The 23,261-nt window shown below is 53.3% G+C and overlaps 1 protein-coding gene across 9 annotated transcripts in view; it reads left to right on the forward strand.

Annotated features, from left to right (window-relative positions):
• BLK (BLK proto-oncogene, Src family tyrosine kinase) overlaps positions 1–8,381 on the forward strand; it is an 86,615-nt gene extending 78,234 nt beyond the window's left edge. For all 9 annotated transcript variants that reach the window (XM_070261312.1, XM_070261315.1, XM_070261311.1 and 6 more), the window contains 5 exons: positions 1,103–1,282; positions 2,429–2,505; positions 5,329–5,479; positions 6,713–6,844; positions 7,550–8,381. In XM_070261312.1, coding sequence (XP_070117413.1) covers positions 1,103–1,282; positions 2,429–2,505; positions 5,329–5,479; positions 6,713–6,844; positions 7,550–7,755 — 746 coding nt within the window. In that variant the 3' untranslated portion in view covers positions 7,756–8,381. The remainder of the gene's footprint in view (positions 1–1,102; positions 1,283–2,428; positions 2,506–5,328; positions 5,480–6,712; positions 6,845–7,549) is intronic.
• The last annotated feature ends 14,880 nt before the right edge of the window (positions 8,382–23,261 follow it).

The raw sequence follows: 23,261 nt of genomic DNA on the forward strand, positions 1-23,261 counted from the left end.
GGACAGAGGCTATTCACTCATTTTACAGATGAGGTAGTGGAGACACAGAACATTGAAGTGACTTGCCCTCTGTTGTTATGACATCATGGTGGTGGAAAGGAATAGAATCCAGCTCTCCCCACCCTTATTCGGTTCTCTCCTTCGTTCTTGCCCAGTGCTGGCTTTGCCACTGACTCAGGTGTGATCTTGAACATCTTGCTAATTTTCCTTAGCTTTGGCTCACCAGATGGAAACAGTATGGTGAGTGATGAACCAGGAGCTCCAGGAGCCTGATGACAGACCAAGGCCACTGCTTGCAGCTGTGTGACTCTGCCTAAGTCACTTAACTTCCCTGTCCTTCCCTTTCAATTGCAGTTGGTGACCACTCCCCTGCTTACCAGGCACTATCAGAATAGAAGATGGTGCTTCATTTTATCCCTGGAATGATCCATGTCTCTGCGGCATGATTTCAAGGTGGCATCCTGCTGCCTCCCGAATCCCCCGGGGCCCAGGGCTGATACCTGAGGTCCCTGCTCAGCTCCCCTGAGAAGGACGAGTCTGAGTTATTGTTCGTTTTTACCCTTCAGTGTGAATGGGGGGCCTAATGGAGCCAGGGGAGAGTGTGGAGGCACAGGTGCTTAAGGACTGGGAAGAGAACATCACAGGGCGTAGAAGGGAGGGTAAGAGGCCCCCGAGCACCTCTACCTCTTCTACCATTTTGCCACAGGCTGTGATGCTCATTTCCATACTGAAGCTGCCATGGGGTAGAAGAGACTCATGTAGGGAGAGGAGGCAGGCTATATGAAGGACAAAGGGATGCAACCCAGCCCCCGAATGTGGGGGCAGGGAGGTGAAATGGACCCTTCCCAGCTGCCTGAGGCTCTGGGCTAGCGGGTAGGCTGAGACAGGCTGGCATCCTGCAAGATAAGCAGGCATGTCCACCCCCCTCAGGAGCTGTCCATTGCAGCCCAGGGCCATTTCCTAGGCCCACCTACAGAATAGAGATTCTGGGATCCTAGAGGCTCCTGGAAGCTTATGTAGATTCTGGTTAAGAGATCACCTCCCACAGCCTCTGGGTCTTCCGAATGGCTTCTTCATTTTCTCCCCCTCACCCTGGGCTCAGGTTATTACAAAAACAACGTGAAAGTGGCCATCAAGACCTTGAAGGAGGGAACCATGTCTCCGGAGGCCTTCCTGGGCGAGGCCAACCTGATGAAAACTCTGCAGCATGAGAGGCTGGTCCGTCTCTACGCCGTGGTCACCAAGGAGCCCATCTACATTGTGACGGAGTACATGGCCAGAGGTGGTACCCTGCGCGGGGCTGGTCCCTCAGACAGAAGGGGACGGGGTGGGGGGGGGGGTCCAGGTTTAGGAGGCTGAGGAAGCTCATCTGCTGCAGTGGGTTTGCCTGGCAGGGGGTCACTGAGCCGTGGGCTGGAGCCGTTAGCCGACATCCTGCAGATCTAGGGTGTTCCATGTGCACAGGGGGCAGGAGGGAAGGATGGTGAGAAACAAGACAGGTAGATGGTTCTTGTAGGGCTGTGTCTTCAGTTCAGGAGCATTGCAACCAACATTTTTGGAGTGCATCTTCTGTGTCCAGCACAGTTTGAGGGCCCCTGGGGAGGACAGAGCATTGCAAAGTCGAAAGAGCAGTAGGCTGGGCACCCAGAGATGGGGTCCAGTCCCAGTTCTCCCACTTACAAGCCACAAGACCTTTCACAGCCGTCTGAATATTTACAACATGGAGGAAAAGAGATGTTGGGCAAGGTAGCCTCTGAGGTCCATGGTGTGGTCTGGGGTCGGGCCTCAGCCTTTGACCCCCTCACTCTTCCTGTGACCCTGCTTCCTGCAGGATCCTAATGTGCCATACTAATTTAGTTCCTTAAAAGTCACCATGAAGAGGGCCCCACCTTGAAGGGGGGCACAACGGCTCCCCTGCTCACCTCTTAGCCACACCTTATGTGAGTGTCCCTCCCAGCTCTTAGATGCCACGGAGGAGCTGCATTTGTCCCCTGCATCAAACCCTAGGGGATGAGTCCCTCCATTCTGGTACTTTCTTGCACCCTTGGTCCCCCGAGGCAGAACAACAGAGGGTGAAGGGGCAAGAGGACACTCTGGAACGTCGTGCTGGAACAGCACTCAACTTAGCATCAGAGGAGCAGATCTGCTCCCCGCTCCCTGGCTGTGCGACCTCGGACCCTGGCTGAAACTTTACTTCCTCTGAACACCTGGGAGCAGATTAGCTGCCTCCTGGGGTGCCGTGAGGACTGAGAAGGGGATATCTGTAAAGCAGCAGGCTCTGCAGTTGGGGGCAGGGTTCTTCTCTGTGCACCAGAGAGCGCCACCTCCTCCCTGCCCCTAGGTGGGGAGCAGCCACACTTGGGAGAAGCTTGCCAGGCCAGGGTCCGGTCACTTTGCAGAAGTGCAGTTGCAACTTCTCTTTCCTTAGGATGCTTGCTGGATTTCTTGAAGACAGACGAAGGTAGCAAATTGTCCCTCCCACGACTGATCGACATGTCGGCCCAGGTTTGTGAGCTGCCAAGTGCACGGGGCTCGAGAGTTTCCATGCCATCCTGCAGGCCCCGGCCCCCAGGCCCTCTCGTCCATGCCCTGCGGCTTACCAGAATCAACTATTTAGCAGTGGTATCCGTTAGATTTAGGCTGGGCTGTGAAGAACAGAAAACCCAAAGTAATAATGGCCTCACTGTGCAAACATCCAGAGGTGGGCAGTCTGGGGCCTGTAGGTGGGTCTGCCGCTCAGAGTCACAGGGACCCAGGTTTCTGCCATTTGCAGGGTCTCTTAGCATGTCATCTTATTGACCAAGATGGCTCCTCACACTTTACCACCGTGTCCTCTTCTCAGCCAGCAGGAAGAAGTAAGGCGGGACGAAAGCCCACCTTCCCCTCTTTAGAGACCTGTCCCTGAAATCATCCACCACACTTGCTCTTACATCCCCACACCCTCAGCCATCATGTCACCTGACCACACCTAGCTGCAGGGGATCTTGGGAAATGTAGTCTTTCTTCTGAGCAGCCATGATGGCACTAGGTAGGTTCTATTACAGACTAAGAAGGAGACAGGATGGGGCAGGAAAACCAGAGGGTTCGCACGAATTCCATTTAACACGTAGGCAAGTGCTCTGTGGCAACCTCATCTCTTCCTCAGATGGTGCCCACAAATGCCTTCTGGAGCAGGTGACTCATGAGACATCGTGAGGCGAAGAGCAAAATGGAGAGGAGGGAGCTTTCCTCCCCAGGGATTTGAGCTGAGGGCTCTAACTGGCAGGAAAACATGTCTGGTGGCCCCAAGAACACATATCTGTTAAAATTGGAACTCTCAGCAGAAAAGCTCTGGTTTGTGGTCAGCCTGTGAGACACAGGAACACACACACATCCGGCCGCAGAGAGGAAGCCTCCCCACGCCCCGCACACCCCCTGCCCGCCTCGGCCAGCGTATCTGCTCTTAGTATCAGTGCAGGAACTCTGTCCTGACGACTTTTTTCCACTGAGGTGAGCACAGACCAGGCTGGTGAGGTGGTCTCGGAAAATTAACGCTGTGACCGGTTTCAAACCACCTGACAGTGATGAGCCTGCCCACTGCTTTTCTTCCTTGCTTTCTTTTCCCTCTCTCCCTCTTCTCTGTCTCTTATTCAATCTCTTGAGAAATCTTGGGTCACCCAGGAGCAAAGGATGTGAAAAATCACCTGAGTTTATATCTAGGTATTACGGTCGAGAATCTGAGGATTAGGAAACGGGAAAATCAGAACCTCCCAGGTGAACAGCTCTAAAGCACATGCTGATCAAGCTAACAACTCGCTGCATGCACACTCACACACCCACACACGACGCACACACTCTCAGCGTCCTTCTGGGAGCCCCTCGTCCTGCTCTCAGGATGAAATGCAAAGCTCCGCTCCAACCACAGCCCCATGTGCCCTACTCTGCAGCCACACTGCAGCTCTCCAATGTCCTGCACACCTAGGAGCCTTTGCCTGGCTGTCCCGTCTGCCTTGGACTCTCTTCTCACCTGGGAGAGTCCTAATCAACGTCCCTGACCCCAGACAAGCGTCATTTCTATTAAATTTTCCCTAGACAGGAAAGTGCTTGAGAGCACTTGGCCCGTGTGTCCTCATTAGCATTGTGTGCCATAGGTTCTTCCTGAAAGCAGATCTGGGTCCTACTCAACATTTTTTTTTCCCTGTATTTCTAGTACTGCTTGCTACATATTTGTTAACAGGATGAGTACGGCTAAATGCTGTGCAGATATAAGATATTTGGTATTCGGCTTTATAGTCCCCACAGTACCAGACCAATAAATGTATATTGATGGAATGACTTAGCGAATGAGTAAATAAAATGAGTGAACGAGTGAATGGATTCATGAATTAACCAAAGGATGGAAACATAAGGAGACGTAGTATCAGTTCCGGTCCTGGCTTCTTGCCGTAACAGGTCTGAGGAGGTAAACTGGCTTTCTATTCTCTGCCTCAGTTTCTTCATCCATTAACTGGGAGTGCAGCGAAGAAAGCCTGGGTTATTTTCCTCTGCTAAAAGGCATGAGAACAGCACAAACAGCTATTCCTGGCCCAGAGCTGATGACTGGGGACAGAAATGAGGTCTCCTCTTCTTTTACCACCTCTGTTCCATGGGGATTCTGTGCACACTCCCTGAGCACCCGCCATGCGGCCGTGCTGGCTTAGGCCCTTGGCCACATGTCTCATCTAAGGCTCCCCTCAACTCCGTGCCCTGGGGACCCCTTCCCTCATGCTCCTGGTCAGGACAGTGACCCCTCAGGGAGCTTGAACAACATGCCAGGGGCCAGCGCTGTCAATCCAGGGCTTCCTGCTCCAGGAGCAATGCTTCCAACTTGCCAAGGATGTGAAAGCCTTTCCTCCCCTCTTGAGAGACTTGCTTTTCTCCTGCCTTCCTTCTGCTGTCTTCCTCCCCTGGGACACTCGGAGGAGAGGAGGGGTGGGTGAGGGGAACGGGTGGCCCCGGCTCTCATGACAGTGTCTCTGCCTTTCTGGGCTCTTAGAGTACTCTATGGGGTTTAGAGCTTATTCAGGTGAGGAGCAGCTGAAGCATCCCTCCGCTCCACCCGAGAATCTGCTCCTTCCCCGGCAGCACCGCCCCACCCCCATGCACCTACCAAAAGAAACACAAAGCAACCCCCCGAGAGCGTTCCCTCCAGGCTGGGAGAGGAGGAAGGCTGGGTCCACAGCAGGCTGGCAGTCAGGGCAGGCAGGGCTCTCCTCTCCTGCATAGGGGCTGTGCAGGGCATGCTGGGCGGGCTCAAACCTTGCATGGAGGTCCCCGTGCTGTCCTTCACTGTGTGGTCTGTCCCTTCAGATTGCCGAAGGAATGGCGTATATCGAGCAAATGAATTCCATCCACCGCGACCTGAGGGCGGCCAACATCCTGGTTTCTGAGACCTTGTGCTGCAAAATCGCTGACTTCGGCTTGGCCCGGATCATCGACAATGAATACACTGCCCAGGAGGGTGAGCAGAGCCCCCAACCACAAGGGAGACCATGGGCCTTACCTTCCCCTACTCCCCAACCCCCTCGGACTTCCCCTTGTCACTACCTAGCAGAGCCATGCGTGAAGAGATGGGGAGCTGTGTGATTTCCGCAATTCCGGCCTCACCCTCTGCTCTATCAGCATTTGCCTAAATGTGCTCTGCAGAGCACTGGTGCCTCATGAGGAATGGCTTTGTGATGAAGTAGGTTTAGAGATACTGCATAGTCCATCCAGGCCCCCTTGGAGATTCCCAATGCACACCAGCACATTAAAGGCACTGAGAAGTCCTGCAGCAAAGAAACAGTGTACAATTGACTTCACCTGGCGTCTCCCAAACTAATTTGACCCCAAATACTTTTCCCACTTAGCTTCTATTAACCTCCCAAGCTGGAGTTGCACAGAACAAACTTTGGAAAATACTGTTCTAAAGCGTGAGCAGCAAAACGTTATACCTGAATTAGGGTTTCCATAGCGCTTCTGCTCTGCTTTACTTTGTTAGTATAACCGAGGTGGAAACCCTCTTCACAAGAGGACTGGAAGTGCACAGGTGCATTATCAAGCAAGCTGGCAAGCAGTGTTAGCTGAGCCCACTAGTCCATTGATACAACCGAAGGATCAGTGCAGCCGGTTCCCTGAGGGAACTCCAGGCTGGCTGGGGAGACTGAGAAAGTCAGGCAAGGCAGGTCAGCCAGGGCTGAGCTTTACTCCCTCCGTCTGCCGAGCAGGGCTGCAGCCACCCTCAGGGCTTTGGGGGCAGCAGGGTCTGACTCCTTCCTCACTGTGACCCTAGGAGGTACAGAAGTCATGCATCATCATTTCCTTCTTGCAGGAAGGGTTTAAGTGAGGCAGGGACAAGCGAGAGTGACTGCCCAGGCCATGGGTTCCTGTTAGTAACCGAGGCCCCTGGGAGGTGGAAAGGACTCTCCCCCAGATGGAAGCACATGCTGGTTGCCCAGGGAGCCCACTGGGCAAAGCCCCAGAAAGGGTGACGGGCGTGGTATTTGTGTCCATACTGTCCTTTCTTTCGTGCTGCGGACCCCCAGAGTCTGCACATGCCTGGTCTGGTGTCCTAGTGGGTCTTAGTGACTCCCTGGACACATCTCGCCAAGTCCTGCCAAGTAGGGAAAGGGGGCAGGGAGCTGGAAGCAGGGAGTGGGGGGTGTAGGGGCAGTCAGTCATGGCCTCACAAAGCTGCTCTGGACTTGTCTCACAGGGGCCAAGTTCCCCATCAAGTGGACTGCCCCCGAGGCCATCCATTTTGGAGTGTTCACTATCAAAGCAGATGTGTGGTCATTTGGAATCCTGCTGATGGAAATCGTCACTTATGGGCGTGTCCCCTACCCAGGTAGGTGGCTTCGTCCTGCAGTGGCTCTCAGGCTCCCTGCTGTCCTGAGATGGCTGTGGTGGCAGATATCCCATCCTCGGTGCCTGCGCTGCCTGCATAGTGGCAGAATGGAGCCCCCACGGTGGGGACAGAGAGCAGGCATGCCACTCTGGGGGCAGGGGGGTTCTACCTCCCCTCTCAACATTGCTCTTGGCAACAGGCTGTGTCCCCTTTATCCAGCAGAGATCAGTGAGCCCCCAAACCTCGAATTAAGAAAAGGTCCGGGTCTGAACTCAAGTTTACTCCCAACTGGTTTGTTCTCAGCTGAGGCCAGGCTGTCCCTCCCTTGGCCTTACACCTCGGGAGAGCCCGATCTGATGGTAATCTCCCCCCCGCCCCCCACACCGTGTCAGAAGGGGCTTGGGCAGTTTAGCGGTCTCTCTCCGCGGGCTGGTGCCTTTTCACGGAGCACCTGCCCAGTCAGGGATGCACGCCCCGCAGCCACAGGTAAGCGAGATCGAGTCCCAGCCACGGAGGGACGGCCCCGCCCTAAGGCGAAAATCTGCAGCCTCGTTCACAGCCGATCACTGAGCAATGAAAAGCAAATCGCGGGGTGTTTAAAGGTGGCCCGGGCGGGCAGGGCGTCCGCCAGGGAGGAGATAGTGTTCTGTGCCTCCGGGATCTGCGCCCCTCAGCCGCGCCCTGCGTCCCTCCCCCCTTCCCCAGGAATGAGCAACCCCGAGGTCGTGCGCAGCCTGGAGCGCGGCTACCGCATGCCGCGGCCCGACTCGTGCCCGCCGGAGCTGTACCGCGGCGTCATCGCCGAGTGCTGGCGCAGTCGGCCCGAGGAGCGGCCCACCTTCGACTTCCTGCAGTCGGTGCTGGGGGACTTCTACACGGCCACCGAGCGGCAGTACGAGCCGCAGCCCTAGGGCCCCTCGGGGACGCGCTCCGTCGCCCGGGGCTCAGCCGGCCAAGCCTCGCGGCCGGGGACGGCTCACTCCTGTGGCCCGACCTTAGAACCCACGAGGGATGTCCACCTCGCGGGTGTTGTTCCAGGCAGGGAGGGACAGGGACGCCCATTTCTCAGATGAGAAAACTAGAGATAGAGGCAGCCTGGCCGGTTGGTCACAGCACGGACCCCAGAGCGGATTCAATCGCAGTCCCACTCTTCTCTGCTGTGTACCCTTGGGCAAGTTACTTCGCCTCTCTGTGCCTCCGCTTCCTCATCTGTACGACAGGGAGGAGCCATCACAGTACTTACCTCGGATGTTTTTCATGAAGATTACATTAGTTAACCCGCGTAAGATGTTCAGAGTGTTCCAAATAAGAGACACTCTTAAGTGTCATCATATAAGGCTTCCCTATGCTGGCGCCAAAAGCGAGAGGTCGGCCGCAGGGCCCCGGGGTCCCGCGGCTCCCACCTGCGCGGGCCGCGTCCCCCGAGGCGGGCCTGGGTCCCCCGAGACGGCCGCGCAGAGACGCTCTGGGCGGGGCCCAGACCTAGACTGCGCTCCAGCACTTTGGGACTCTACCGTAATAAAGTCACGAGATCTGAGTTTTCCGCGTCGTTACTGGTGACAAGGCTGGACATCGCATCCCTGACGTACGCGGTTGCCTGAGTGGCGCCGCCAGGGACTCGCGGATGGCACTGGGTTTCCCGGGGAGACCAAGTCCCCAGCCCCGGGGCACTGCGCAGACCTTTCCGGGGAGGCTCCAGCAGGGCCAGCAGGTGGCGCCCTGCCCTCAGACATCCTCGGCCTCGGGTCCGAGCCTGGGGGTCCTTCGCTCACCGGGCGCCTGAGCGGACCATGTTGGAGGGCCTGCTGGGCGCAGGTGCAGGCAGAGGGACAGCGTCCTGGGCGCCGTGTCCGGGGACCCGGCACACCAACAGTGAGCGGATGACCACGGGATGGTAACACCAATTGTCATGTTTTTTGTTTTGTTTTGTTTATAATAGATTTTAAATTTTTGAGCAGTAAGGTTTACAGAAAAATAAGCGGAGGGTACAGAGAATCCCCGTTTACTCCTCACTCCTGCCCCCCCCATTTCCCCTATTATTAACATCTTGCAATAGTGCACATTTATTACAATTCATGAGCCACTGTGGACACATTATTGTTAATTGAAGCCCGTAGTTTACATTAGGATTCACCCTTTGTGTGGTACATTCTGTGGGTTTGGACAAATGTGTAATGACGTGTGTCCACCATTACAATGTCGTGCAGAACAGTGTCAGTGCCCGAAAAATCCCCTGTGCTCCACCTGGCCATCCTTCCTTCCCTCTCTCTCAGCCTCTGGCCACCAACTTGCCATGTTTTGACTCTGATCTTGTGATGACCCAAGGAGGTAGGAATAGGACCACCCCAGGAACCGAGGAAGAAACCGGGGCACAGAGGGCTTCCGTGGTGTTCCCGAGGTCTCCCTGCTCCTAAGGATGGGGATGGAGGTGTGGGCCCAGCAGAGCTGCCGGACTGTGGCAGCACGGAAAGGGGTCTGGGCTGGGAGAACCTCATAGAGGAGCGGTCTCCGCAGGGGAACCGAGATGACTGACAGAGAGGGACGCAGGTCTGTAGGCACTTGCTGTTTCCAGAGCACATTCAGTACTTCGGGCTCTCAGACAGCCGTGGGAGGGAGGGAGGCGTCGCCATTATTTTCATGCCTACATTCTTTTCCACGAATGAGGAAACCTGCAGATTGCAGACCCTCGGGCTTCTCCAGAAGCTCTTAACTGGCCAGTTCTGGACCTGGGCTTTGAGCTGGCTCCTTACCCCCAGCCCCTTGCCATAAGTGCTGCATGGGGAGCAGAGCCCTCTCAGGAGCAGGGGGTGTCTGCACGGTGAGGCCAGGCGGGCTCAGCGGTGGAACCTGGGGGTGCGGGGGCTTGGGGGCATGTGGTCAAGTTGGGGCTTGAGCAGATCTCCTCCCCACCCTGTGGTCCAGGATGCAGGGGTGGAGGGCCCCCTGGGCAGGGAACCGGGTCCATCCGTGCAAGGAGCCTCCAGAGCGTTGCCTCTGACCTCCCCCAGGGACTCAGGGCTCTTTGGAGGAGCCGGCTGCTGAGTGTCTCAGGCAAAAAACGCAGCTCAGCCGCCTCCCCCCCTGCCCTGGGGTCTTAGTGCCCCCACCCCATCCCCCCAGTCTCCTCCCATCTCCTGGTCAGACCAGGTGCTGGAAGAAAGACATCTCCGGGAATTGGAGCTGCCTGGCTCAGAATCTGGGGTGAGGGGCACTGCTGGTGGGAACTAAGCTGGAAAACCCGTGCCAGGAAAAGCAGGCAGAGACAAATCTGAGCCTGTGGGGCCCATGGCTGAGAAGGGCCCTGAGACCACCTGAGGGTGCCTGTGGAGGTGGGGCTGGGGAGGGAGCTGCTGTCAGTAGGATGAGGAATGAGTGCCTCCTTCCAGCTCAGCCACCTGACTCCCGGCCTGGCCACCACCTCCCGCCTCCCGCCTCCCACAATCCCTCTGAGGTGGTTTCCAGGACTTGGGCCCTGGCTGCCCATGAGCTGCAAGACCTGGGCTGGCTCATCACTTCCCTGGACCCCACTGCCTTCCCGTAAAGATAAAGGGCTCACCCAGTGCTTCACCAACCTCACTATTCATGAAAATCACCTCTGCTCCTGGTTTTAAAACACAGGTTTGTAGACCTCTCCCTCTGAGATTCTGATGCAACAGGTCTAAGGCAGGATCTGGAAACTTCATCTTTTGTCAGCATCCTAAGTGATACTCGTGGTTCTCAACCCCGGATGCACATTGGAATCACGGTGGGATGGAAGTGGAGAGATGACGGGGTGGGAGCACGTTTAAAAATACCTGCACCAGGATTTCAGGTGGGCCCTGGAATTCAGCACATTGTAAATGTCCCCAGCCAGGACTGGGAACTCCTCGCCAGGCTCTGTGGGGTTCAGAAGTACCCTTCCCAGGAAGGCTGGCCGCAAGTCACCTGGGGGCCAGTCTGATACACAGGTCCTGGAATTGCAGAACCAGCTCATGCCTGTAGCTTTGCCGGTTCTGACATGCAACTGACAACTGGGGGAACTAGAAAAGAAACCCACCAGACCCGGCATACTCGGAGGAACATTGTCAGGGAAGGCAGGCACTTTCCCTTCTCCGCCTCCGGCTCCCCCTGGAGGTTTCCCGGGGAAGGTGAGGCTGGAGCCAAAGCTTGACGGCCCCGTGAGTGAGGCTTTTCCCCACGAGGAGGCGCACTTGCCTTAGCGGTGCCCAGAGCTGAGCGGGAGGGTCCTGCTGCCAGTAAAGTTTATAAAGGACAGGAGCCTTCCAGTTCCCAGCCAGAAAGCGAAGTGTGAGAGGACATGGAGACAGAGACGCAGCAAGACAGACAGATATACAGAGACACACAGATATGCAGAGACACAGAGAGACACAGGGATAGAGACAGAGAAAAACAGAGACAGAGAGTATGAATGGGCAAAAGCAACATTTGTCTCCCAAGTGGGAGGGGAGGTTATTCAGGGCTGTGGAGGGCATGTTCTCCTGACCAGAATCTGCCCGTGTGAGGATGCTGGAAGGGTGGTCCAGGCCTGAGACCCCTGGAGCTACAATTGCTGCCCCCTCACCCAGAACCCTGGTGAGGCAGGCACCCAGCCTCGGACTCCAGTTGCCCGCCTGCCTGCGAGGGCGATTCTGCTGTCCCTTCGCTCTCCCTCCCCACAGCCAGAACACATTTGCAGTGTTACTCTAAAATGAGTAACAGCAAGATCTTTGGAGTCAGATAGACCTGGGTTTGAATTTAAGCAGTTCCTCTCCAGAATGTTTGACCTTGAACACTTTGCTTGACTTCTCTGAGCCTCAGTTTCTTCATCTGTAAAATGGGCATACTAATGACACCTACATGACAGGCTTGTTTCAAGGTTTAGAAAAAGAGTACATGTGAGGCGTTTCTCACAGCGCCTGTCTTACGGTGAATGCTCAGAAGTGTCAGCTCTTATTATTGTTATTACAGCCCCCAAAGAAAGGCCTTCAAAGACCCCGATCTCTAGCCTCCAACACTCTTACCTGGGTTTCCCGTGTCCTCTGTGCTGTGTCTTCTGCTTGGGTTTCTAGTTGTCCGCTCAGCATTTGTTCTGTATTTGTGGCTGTGAGTTTTCTTTGTCTACTTTCTTACTGCCTCCTCCCTGGGGGCAGAACTGCCAAAAGAACACATGGGGTTTGAAGTCAAGGACCCAGGTTCCCCCAGCACTTCTCAGCTGTGTGACCTTGGGTAAGTAACTTAAGTCCTCTGAGCCTCAATTTTCTCAGTTGCAACAGAGGAATTTGGGGGAGAGGCAATTCAACCCGTGACAAATAGTAACACCTAAACGTGATAATTATTTCTTCTTCTGTATCTTCCACTGTACCTGCCCAGAGCTAGGCACACGGCAGGGGTCAGTACATTCTTGTTTCAAAAACAAGAAAACTTGATGTGAATAAACTTCCCATCTACAAATAAGAATGATGCAGAACTGAGCTGGAACACCAGTGGACCAGCTTTAAGCACACTTACGTGGGAAAATCCAGATTTACACAAAAGACAAAACTGTCTCTAATAATTTGTTTTATAAAAGGCCCTGCCACATAATCCTTCAGGTTCTTTAAAAGTAGTATTCAAGTTTCCCCGGGCTTCATGCTGTTGTTTTTTTTAAATTGTGGTAAAATATGCATAGCATAAAATTTACCATCTTAGGCACTTTTTAAGTGTTCAGTAGTGTCAAGGACATTCACATTGTTGTGCAACCGTTACTACCATCCATGTGCAGGACTTTTTCATCTCCCCAAACTGAAGCTCTGGCCCATTAAACAGTTCCCTGGTGCCCTCTGCCCCCAGCCCCTGGCAACCCCCACCCTCCTTTCTGTCCCTGTGAATCTGACTACTCTGGGAACCTCATGTAAGTGGAATCGTACACTATTTGTCCTTTGGTGACTGGCTTGTTTTACTTAGCACGATGTCTTCAAGGTTCATCTATGTTGTAACACGTGTCAGAATTTCCTTCCTTTTTAAGGCTGAATGATATTCCATTTTTTATTTTATATATCACGTTTCGTTTATCCATTCATCTGTCGATGGACATTTGGGATGTTCCCATCTTTGGGCTGTTGGGAATAATGCTGCTGTGAACATGAGTGTACAAATATCTCTTCAAGACCTGTTGCTGAATCATATAGTATTATAGTTTTACGTTTTTAGGGAGCTGCCATACTGTTTTCCAGAGCAACTGCACTATTTTACGTTCCCACCGACCGTGCACAAGGGCTCTGATTCCTCCACATGCTCGCCAACACCTGATGTCGCCTATGTTTTGGATAGTAGCCATCCTAATGAGTGTGAGGTATAGTGTCCTTTTAATAGTAATAACCCACATTTCTTCAACTTTGGGCTAACAGGGCCACAGCCTTCTTTGAAATACCTTCAGGTGAGTCTAATTTTCCAGGGTTTTTGTCCCATCAGTGCTCATGACAACCCTCTCTTGATGGATGCCTCTGCAGTTCCGCTCTTTCCCACTGGACACTGGGGTAAGGGGCTTCACAGGCCTGGCTGAGAGGGCCCTGCTGGCTGGAGGTGCCTGGGGCGGGGGCAGAACTCCACCCTGGGCAGAAGCCTTTCCGTTTTCCCCCTGGGTGAGTATGCCCCGGCGCTGCTCAGTGTGTCCTGGAACTTGCCCAAGACTCTCAAAAGATGTCACCAGGTGGGTCTGCGTCCTGGAGATCAGGTGCTCAGACCTCGGTCTCAAAATGTTCCCAAAGATTTGCTTGACACATAGCATCTCAGTCATCACAGGAAAGAACGGTGTCCACTTTGGAGCACTCGGCCATAGAGGTGACAAAGAGAGAGCAGAAGGCAGCGGCCACTGTGACCCACAGGCAGATCAGAGACAGCAGCAGACCTCTGACATAGGCTTGTCGGCGCCCCACAGCCAAGCTGAGCTCCTAAATTCTTCTGGGTTAAAGAGAGAGCCAATCTTGATATCATGTTTAGAATCCTAAAGGGCTGAACAGGACCTTCATGATCAGTCAGCATTCAGTGAGTATAAAGTGCCAACAACCGCCCAGAGAGGTAGTCCCACGATCCTCATCTTACAGATGAGGAGACTGGGGCACAGAGTGGGTAACTGGCCCAAGGCCACACAGCCGGTAAGTGGGAGAGTGAGGACTCACCGTTCTTGATTATTCTTCCAGAGAGATTCTGGTCCAGATGTTTCAAACTGTGCTCCTCCGGGCCTTGGGCCTCTCCGATGGGGTCTCAGGCACAGGAAGCTCACAGTGGGATGGGGGTGGGACAGGAGAAGTCCCCACCTGCTTCAAACCCCGGTGGCCTCTCTCGCGTCTGTTTCACTTCTTCAGCTGCCTCACAAGGGTTATTTGAACAGAGTATGGTTTTAAAATTGTTTTGAAAATCAGTCTTCTAGTCTAATGCTCTCTCCACCCTCCCCACCTCACAAATGGGAAACTGAGGCCTGGATAAGGACCCACAGCCTCACAGAGTCCACACACCGGGCCCAGCCCTCCAGGCGCTTGGCCATGTCCTTTCTCTGTCCGCCCTGACTCACTTGGGTTTCCTAGTAAGCAGATGTTAGTTTACTCCAGATTTTTCCAAAAATAGAAATCTTTATATTTATTTATATTTATATTAATCAGATTAGTTGATTCCCTGGAAAACCGCATTGCTTAACCATGCCAGAATAGCTATTTATTTAATGGAACAGACTGTAGAGATTTGAAAACAGTTACTCGTAAGAACAGGGACATGCAAAGGCACAGCACTCAACAGTTTACAAAGGGGTTTCCCCTGCTTTGTGTCACCTGGGTGCTCGTCCCAGCAACCTCTCAGATGTGTGGCCGACTTCATTTCTCTTCCTTCTGGACAGGAGGCAGGCAGAGATGCTGAGCCAGTCGCTCACATCGCATCACTAGAGAGGGGAAGGGGCCCGATGCCAATGCTCAGCTCCTGGCTCTGTGCCCAGCATGTGAGGGACCCAGCAAATGGCACTGAGATTAAAAGTGCTTTGAGAAGTGAGGAACAGGGTGGACACAACCCACACAGGGCCTGCTGAGTGGCCCTCGTGGAGCAATCCTTTTAATAAGGTTAAGCAAACCATTCCGCAAGAATGACAGGAAGGTTTGTGAACGCCAGGTGGAAAAGAAGCAAGGAAGAGAAACATCTGGTGCTGATGGGGGCCACCGGGCATCAGGGATTCTTGTACATGAGACAGTAACCGCAGTCCCTGGAGAGGTGAAGTGGCCAGAGTCCCCCGGGGTGAGGTCAGGGACGCTGTTGAGGATCCACAGAGTAACAACTCTGCCTGACGTCAGCCAAAGACCTAAAAATAGCCATCAGGGAATGTCCAGGAGATAACGGGGAAAAGCTACAATTTTAGGGGCAGAATGCTGGTATGCAGGGAAAATGTCTAACTGACATCTGTAGGGACTTTGTGACCTCTCAGGTCCTCGTTTGACCCCGAAGGGATACAGCGATGAGTAAGACAAGAACCTTCTCCCAAAGAGCCCTTGAATACACCCTCACACGTGGGAGCAGCTCTCACCTCAGTGCTCACAATCCAGGATGCTGGGGGCAGGGCCACCTCCCTTTGTGAGGCACCAGGTACTGTGCTTCTGCTCCACACAGCTCCATTTGGCCCTCGTGGCCACCCTCAGTCGATTCTGTTACTAGTCCCATTTTGTGGATGAGAAACCCAAGGCGCTGAGTGGTGAGGTCACCTGCAAGCTCATACAGCTGGGACACAAACCCAGGTCAGTCTCCGTGCAGAGCCTCTGCCAGCCAGAGTTCCCCGGGAGAGGGAGGGAGCTAAGACTGAGGCTGCCGGCCACATGGCAAGCTGGAGGCAGAGCTGCAGCTGCTGCGGGACTCCGGCGGGGACTTTGCCCATACCCCTCTGGCCTCCCCCTTTCCCAGTGCAGATGGTGTTGTGGAAGAGCAGGCTTTGGAATCAGACTGTGTTCACTTCACCTCTAGGCTCTGCCTATTACTGGCTGTGGAATCCCTGGCAAGTCATTTAAACTCTCTGGGTGTCAGTTTCGTCATCTTTAAAACAGACGTGAGTGTACCTAGCTCAGAGGAAAGCTGGGGACGAACTGAGATAATGTACGTAAGGCTTCAGGTACAGAGTTGTGCACCCGGTATGATGTCAATACACGCATGCTCTGCTCCCCTATCGAGGCCTGAGCCAGACAGCCTCTTTCCTGGGGTCACCTGAGAGTCAGTGTGGGAGCTGGGCCTGTCCACTCCCATCCCATCCGCTTCTATTTCCAATCAGCAGCTTGGCCCCTGGGCCACCAGGTCGCTGTGGGCAGCAGAGACTGACAGGGGCTGATGGGAGCCAGTCCCAAGGGGTCTGAAGGCAGATTACTGAGGACGGATGAGGTGAACAGGGACTGCCGCCTGTGGGCTGAAAGCATCGCCTGGGAGGAAGCGGGCCAGGAGGGCAAGGGGGGTCCCCTAATCTCGGCCTGAAGTCTTCTGGAAGGGCGAGGGTACCATCTGGGGGCATCTCTGTTGGAGCCTTTCCTTCTGTGCCAAGGTCACTCTGTGGCTCTTGGTTAAAATTAGCCTCCTGCTCATTGCTCTGGACTGAGTAGCCTTTCCCGTGAACCACCAGGACATGGCTTTGCACAGACAGTGGCTGGGTTGTGTGCTCTCTGCTCTCCAGAGAGCAAATAGAACACATGTTCTCCATCCTGGAGGCTGGACAAGAGGGTTGGGGCGTGTGCATGTGAGTGTGCACATGTGCATGCATGGGTGAGCATGCCTGCACACACAGCTAACCAGACCAGGGCACCCAGGAGGAGACTGAATCATAGAATCTTGCAAGTTTTTCATCGTTGGCATTATTCCTTGATTGTGTTGTTTCTTCCTTGCCTGGAAGGCTCCCATGGGACGTCTGATGACATCAACATACTCGTTTCTAGCCCCTAGCATTAAACAGCAGGCCCACCCTGCCCCCGTGCCCCACACCTGAGATTAAGAAAAATGTGCAGTGCCTCCTGAATCCTGGGTTATCCACCAATATTTATTAAATGAGTGAGCAAATGACAAAGCAAAGCGAGGAATGGTTTGGCTAGACTGTCCCCTCTGTTGCGCTGGGCTGTGTGTTTTTCCTATGTCCCCAGACCTTGGAACAGGGCCAGGAACATAGAAAGTGCTCAATGGATATTTGTTGCAAACATGAATGAATGAGGACAAGTCACTATTTTGCTCTTTTCCCACCTCCCATAGATCGTAATATATCAAGTCAAAGCAACATGCTCAATCAGGGCTTAGGCAAGGATGGTTTGAGCCACCTGGGAAAAGAGGGCTGAGACCAGGAAGTAAAGAGCAAGGTGGTCAAGGCTCTGAGGACTTACCAACTGCTCAGCTGTGTGGCCTGTAATTCAGCCAACTCCTTGAGCCTGATTCCTTACTCATCAAGTGCGTCCATTCATCAGAGGCCTTGCCTGGAGTGGACAAGAAGGTGCCTCTCCAGTCCCCTGCAGAAAGCCTGGCGTGCCACAGACATTCAATGGAAGCGTAACTGTTAATGCTTTTACTAGATTTCCTGGGGGAAATGTGGGTTAAACATCCAGAAGCATAGGATAAGATCCTACAGACAAGAACCTCATGAAGGACATGTGAACAAGTTAAGAGGAAGTGTCAGACGGGGAGAAAATATTTGCAGCACCTGTATAACAAAGGATTCCTGCAAAGAAAACTTAGGGAGTCCTTCCTGTTCCTAAACACCCAAACACAAATGGACAGATGGTAAGACGTGGGCACCGCACAGAAACAGAACTACAAACAGCTAATAGACCTGGGGAAAGGCGCCCAGCCACAGCAGTAAATGGAAAAATGCACATTAAATAGCAACACACTATTTTTTGTCATCAGAATGGCGAAATGGCAGTGCTACTCATATGTAACACTATTGGTGATGATGTGGTAAAATTTTTACTGTCATCAAGTGTTGATGGGAGTGTAATTTGATGAAGCCTTTTTGGGGAGCATTTTTGGCAGTACACCTCAAAATCTGGGATGCATATAGTTAGTAATGGAGCAGTTGCACTTCCAGAATGTTATCCCACACTAAAACATGTCCTTGTTCTCAGAGATATGTGTACAATACCTTTCACAGCAACATGTTTGTTATAGCAAACAACAAACATTGAAAACAGCTTAAAAGTACAACAGTGGGAAAGATATAAGTAAATTATGGCACATTTGTCTTATGGACTACTATTCTGTCATCGAAATGAATGAGGCACTTCTATAGGTACTGACATGGAAGCATACCCAAGACATGTCAAGTGGGGGGATGGTGCAGGAAAACACATACAGCATGAATCTACACATACGCGTGCGCACGCGCACACACACTTATGTATGTACATGTGCAGCAAAGGGACCCAAGTGATACCCACCAAAGAGAGCCTGTGTGACCTCTGGGCGTGGGGGGCAGGCGTCTAATGGGACAAAGGTCGATAAGGGAGGGCACTCACATTTTATGCTGTCTTTCCACATTGCTCGAGTCTTTTAGAATGAGAATGCATTAATGCATTTGGAGAAGAAAAAAGCCAGGCAGGGGTCAGTGATGGATTGCTGGGTGCAATTGTGCCTGGTGGCGGAGAATGGATGACGTGACCCCCAGGGTTGGGTCCCGCCCTGGGGCTCTAAGCGGCCTCCTGACTCAGGCCTCATCTACTACCCCCCAGTTCCAGCCCATTTCCTCTCCAGATAGTGCCGCCCACCAGGTTATCAGCGGCCTCCCAGCCCTGCGCCACGCCTTTAATGTGCCATCACCGAGCTTATCATCCTTGCACCGAGGGAGGCCGGTGGGAGGTTGGGGGACCACGCATCACAAGCTGTGGGGACTGGCGCTGGTCAGTGGTGACCTAGCCCCCTCCCTTCAGCCCAGGCAAGCATGCTAATGGAGTGGGGGTGGGGGGTAACTTCCTACCACCAGCATCTCCTCCCTTCAGTACTGTGACATCCGGTGACATTCTTCAGACTGCCCTCTCTTCCTATTGTAACAGTAATGGTGCCTAGCATTCATTGCATGCCTACTATGGGCCAGCCACTGGGCTAGGCAGGGGGCCTGTTCTTTTTTCTTCTTAATCTTTACACCATCCTAACAGGTACGTACTGGAGTGCCAGCATATATGTGGTAGGACCAGGATTTGGACCTGGGCTCCTGCATGGACTTCTGCCATGGAAAGCAGGGGGTCCCAGAGGACCTCATCAGCTCCATCCCTGGGTCTCCCAGGTGGCCCTCACCCCAGCGGTAACTCATTCTGCCGCCTTATGCTTGGCAGTGGGTGAGGGACCCTCTCCATTGGGAGTGGCTCACATAAATGCCGTTAAACTTGCACCCCACTCATTGAGAATTTGTGTCTCCTGCCTTTTTGAGGGAGTGGGTGGGGTGGAAAGAGCACTTCACGGGAACAAGGACCTGACAGGGCTTCATGGTACCACAGGCCTCTCTGAATCTCAGTTGTGCCACTTGCCAGCCCCACTTTTCTCATCTGTAAAATAGGTATAGTAAAAACACCTGTGGGAGTAAAGGAGGTGTCAATGTATGTCATGTCCTTGGGTGTCAAGTAAATGGGTGTCAGGAGCTGTGGTGTCATCATCTTCATCATCATTTGTGTCAATCTCTGCGCCTCATTTGTAAAATTAAGAGGAAAGTTTAGATGATCTTTTAGGTTTCTTCCAACACTATCTAGAATCCTGACTAGCCCAGGTGGGGTGTCCTTGGTACCCTCCTTGAGGAGCTGGGATTGGCCAAACAAGCGTCAGTGAGACTGCAGGGGACAGACTTCACCCCAGTGGGAGAGACAACTCACCAAGGCTTCCAAGAACCTCCGGAGACCTTCAGAACGTGCCCACTGTGAATCTTCTACTCTTTGAAAGCAATTCACTGGCAGTTCCATCAGCCGACCTCGAGCAACGTCATATCCCTTGAGGTATCAGGACAGTCTTAGTTTTAAAATCTCCAAGGTTCCAACACACAGCTCCCATGAGTCAGGCTTGTCTCTGCCCCACTCGAAATAGTCGGCACGGCTGAACGGAAGGAGGATCCTGTTGTATGGCATCTCAGAGAAGTGTGAGGGAGCCCAGGATTGGGGGAGCTTTGGAAAATTCTGGACGAAAGCCCTTCCTGAGTTTAGGGAGCAGGAACCTCTGATCTTTGGAGAAGCCACCTGGATTTTCAGAGACTTGGCACTTGCTCTAGCTCCATCCTTTCTTGCTTATGAAACTACAGCTCCCTCCCGGGTCCTCACGCCATTTGTGAGTGGAGGAAGCTGTTCCAGGCTTCAGCATAGAAAGGACCCTTAGACCCCTCAGAGTTCCCCTCATCTCTTCGACCTGGGCCCAATCTCTGTGTGGCTTCTGGCAAGTTACCTAAATTCTTTGTGCCTCAGTTTACTCGTGAAAATTGTAGTAGTTCCGTCTTCTAGGGTTGTTGAGAATACCGAGAGCAGGGCTGGCGCTTAGAACCCTCATCCAGCATCCCCCAGCTCTTGGAGATGACGACCAAGACTTAGAGGAACTGATTTGGGGAAATGTCACCAACTTGTTAGTTCTCCCAGAGACCCGTGTGACTCTGCTCCACTCCACCGGGATCCTTTCCCAGGTGGTTGAAAGTGCGGGGACCCCTCCCCAGGGGTCCAGAAAAAAAATCAAAGAGCAGTGGGCTATGGGAGAGTGGGGTGTCATGGAGGGATTGGTGTGTTGTGGAGGTGGTTGTAACCATGCAGTGGGTATCTCAAGGAAGGATGGGGCATGTTGGGGTGAGTGTGCCATAGTGTGGGGATGTGGGCTTTAGGGAGGGGCGGGTGGGTTGTGGGGGTGTGTCTTAAAGGGATATGACTAGAGTATAGGGCACCAATCTCCTCAACCCAGAGCCCCCACCAGCAGGTTCAAACACATTTGTGAGGCCTCTGGCAAACAACATCCAGGCAGGCTGGTCGAAGAGGTGGAGCAAAGGAGATGGATGGAGAGGCCAAAGCAGACACAAGTGGTAGCCACCAATGGCTTCAGGCTCCTGCAGGGTGTCCTCCAGCCATGGAGCTGGGGCGGGAGTGGTTGGTACCCAAGTGTCGATTCTGGGACATCCACCTTTGTGGAGACTCTTTCTGAGCTGAACATTGTTCTTGGTGACTCAGATTCACCCAACACACACTTAATGAGCACCAATTGAGTGCCTGGCTTGGAGCTAGATAATTCTCATGGACCATACACCATTTGGCTTAATGGTAAAAGAAAAAAAACCCTGCAGGAAGACACAGATGAAGAAACTAGCCTCAATGAAGGTGGGTGAATTGCCCAAAGTCACGTGGCTTTAGACTTCCAGTCTAGTACCCTTTAAACTATTCTGTAGTTGGAGAGGTTGGCAGGACTGGGACCCAGCTTCTCACAACACAGTTGGCTCTGGAGAACACCATGCCAGGAACAGTCAGCTGGTGAGAAAGGATTTGGAGTAAAGTATGATTTCAGAGTTCCAACCAGGGGCTTTTCAGCAAATTCTATTGGGTCAGTGTGACACTCTCAAGTATTAGGTTGGACCATATGAAACCACCATTTTTGTTGGTGAAAAATATTTGAATATTAGCAATTTCTTATGGTTCAACCTAGTAGTATTTGGAGAAACCTTTTTAAAAAACTAGATGGAGACAGGAGGCTGGAGGAAATGACCCCTTTCTGGTCCAAGGATTCTATGATTTGTCCCTTGAGTTTAATTGCAACTGGGATCAGCCTTACTGGGACAATGGCTGAGACCCAAGAGATGCTACAACTACCACTACCACCACCCCACCCAGAGGAGGGGACACATGGTCTTGGACAAGTTCCATTCCCCTTGGCTGGACGAGTGCTGACGCTAACGTGCTGTGGGTCGAGGGTGGCGTCCCATTGGGAGTGGAGCTGGGGTGGGAGTGGCACTGGGCGATCTACCCACTGACCCTGAAAGTGCTCAACCCTCTCCTCCCCCATCTGTCTGAGCTCCTTACGATCCACAAGGATTCCTGACCCCAGACTCTGATGGGAAGCCTTGTCGGGAATTCGAGTGGGCTTCTGTCCAGGGGAGTAGAGTGAGGTAAGGGCTCTGAGGGGCTCTGGAGACCAACACACCTGGATTACAATCTCATTGCTGTCACTTCCCAGGTGGGGAGTGACCCCAGGCAAGGTATTAACCCTCTCTCTGCCACGTACATCTGTTTCCTCTGCTACAGACCCAGGATAATCACGGTACCTCCCTCAAGGGCTGCTGTGAGGATAAGTGGGGTGATGTGTGTGAAGCCTCGGTGGATGTTAGCCTGTGTTTGGATTACTGTCCATTCAAGCACGGGGCATTTATTACACTCTCGTGTGGAACCAGGACAGGTCTGGGGGCCTGAGGGACCCTCCCCTAGTTTCCCGCTTTGCTCCACCCCCATCCTTGTCTTGGTTGCATCGTTGGTGGTCCTGGGCCCACCGCAGGACTGTCTCCCTGTGATAACTGTGGGGTCACGGGGGTCAGTCTGGGGCCAGCAGCTGGTCAGGCATCCGCGATCTCTCCTCACCCCCTGCTGATGGGGGCTGTGTTGGAAGCTCGAGGCTCTCATCTCAGAGACAATGGTGTAAACACTGAGATGGACACAACCGAGAAGGACACGACAGCATCCGCAGCAAATCTGCATGAGCCAGGAAGCACCTCTCCTTCTACCGGGAGCCGCAGGCCTGGGGCGGGGGCTCGATCCTGGCCGAGGATGGCAGCATCACAGCACAGGAGGGCCTGACCCAAGGACCCAGCATGCCACAGGTATGCCCAAGGCATATGGTGCATATGGTGGGTTAAGGGATGTTCTCTGAGGCCTCCTTTCCCAGATTACTGCCCCTCTGGTTTACTTACTCCTGGTATTCCCCTAAATACTCCTTTGAATTCCATGGGGCCACTGTGAACTTCAGTCTCCTCTTCTGCAAATTGAGGATAATACCTCCTCTCTACTTAGCCTGGAATGGTTGTGAGCATTGCACTGTCTGGTGCCCAGCGCAGTGCCCGGGCACAGAAAAGCACTCAGTACTAGGCAGCACTTTCCCACTATGAATTCTGCCCGTTCCAAAAGTCCTTTCCCAAGATGCTAAGGCCCCTCGGATGGGCCACAGAGGCAGCCGGGTCTGTGGTACCTTCAGTGGAGAGAATGCTGTGATGCAGTTACAGGACTTTGAAGCTGAACGGCTCCTGCAGAGATGTGCGGCCCAGTAACATTCTCTACTTCCCGAAGGCTGCGGAGCTTGTGGTTCACTGGCTCAGGTCAGAGACCCACTCACAAGCTGTGTGGACCTCGAGCAGGCCCTCAACCTCCCTGAGCCTCAGCATCCTGGTCCCAGCATGGGGATCACAGCAATGTCTGCTCCGCCAATCTCACATAAATGAGATGAGGGACAAGTAAACGCTTCATCAATTTAA

Source organism: Equus caballus, chromosome 2, assembly GCF_041296265.1.
Source record: "Equus caballus isolate H_3958 breed thoroughbred chromosome 2, TB-T2T, whole genome shotgun sequence".
NCBI classification, from domain to species: Eukaryota; Metazoa; Chordata; class Mammalia; order Perissodactyla; family Equidae; genus Equus; species Equus caballus.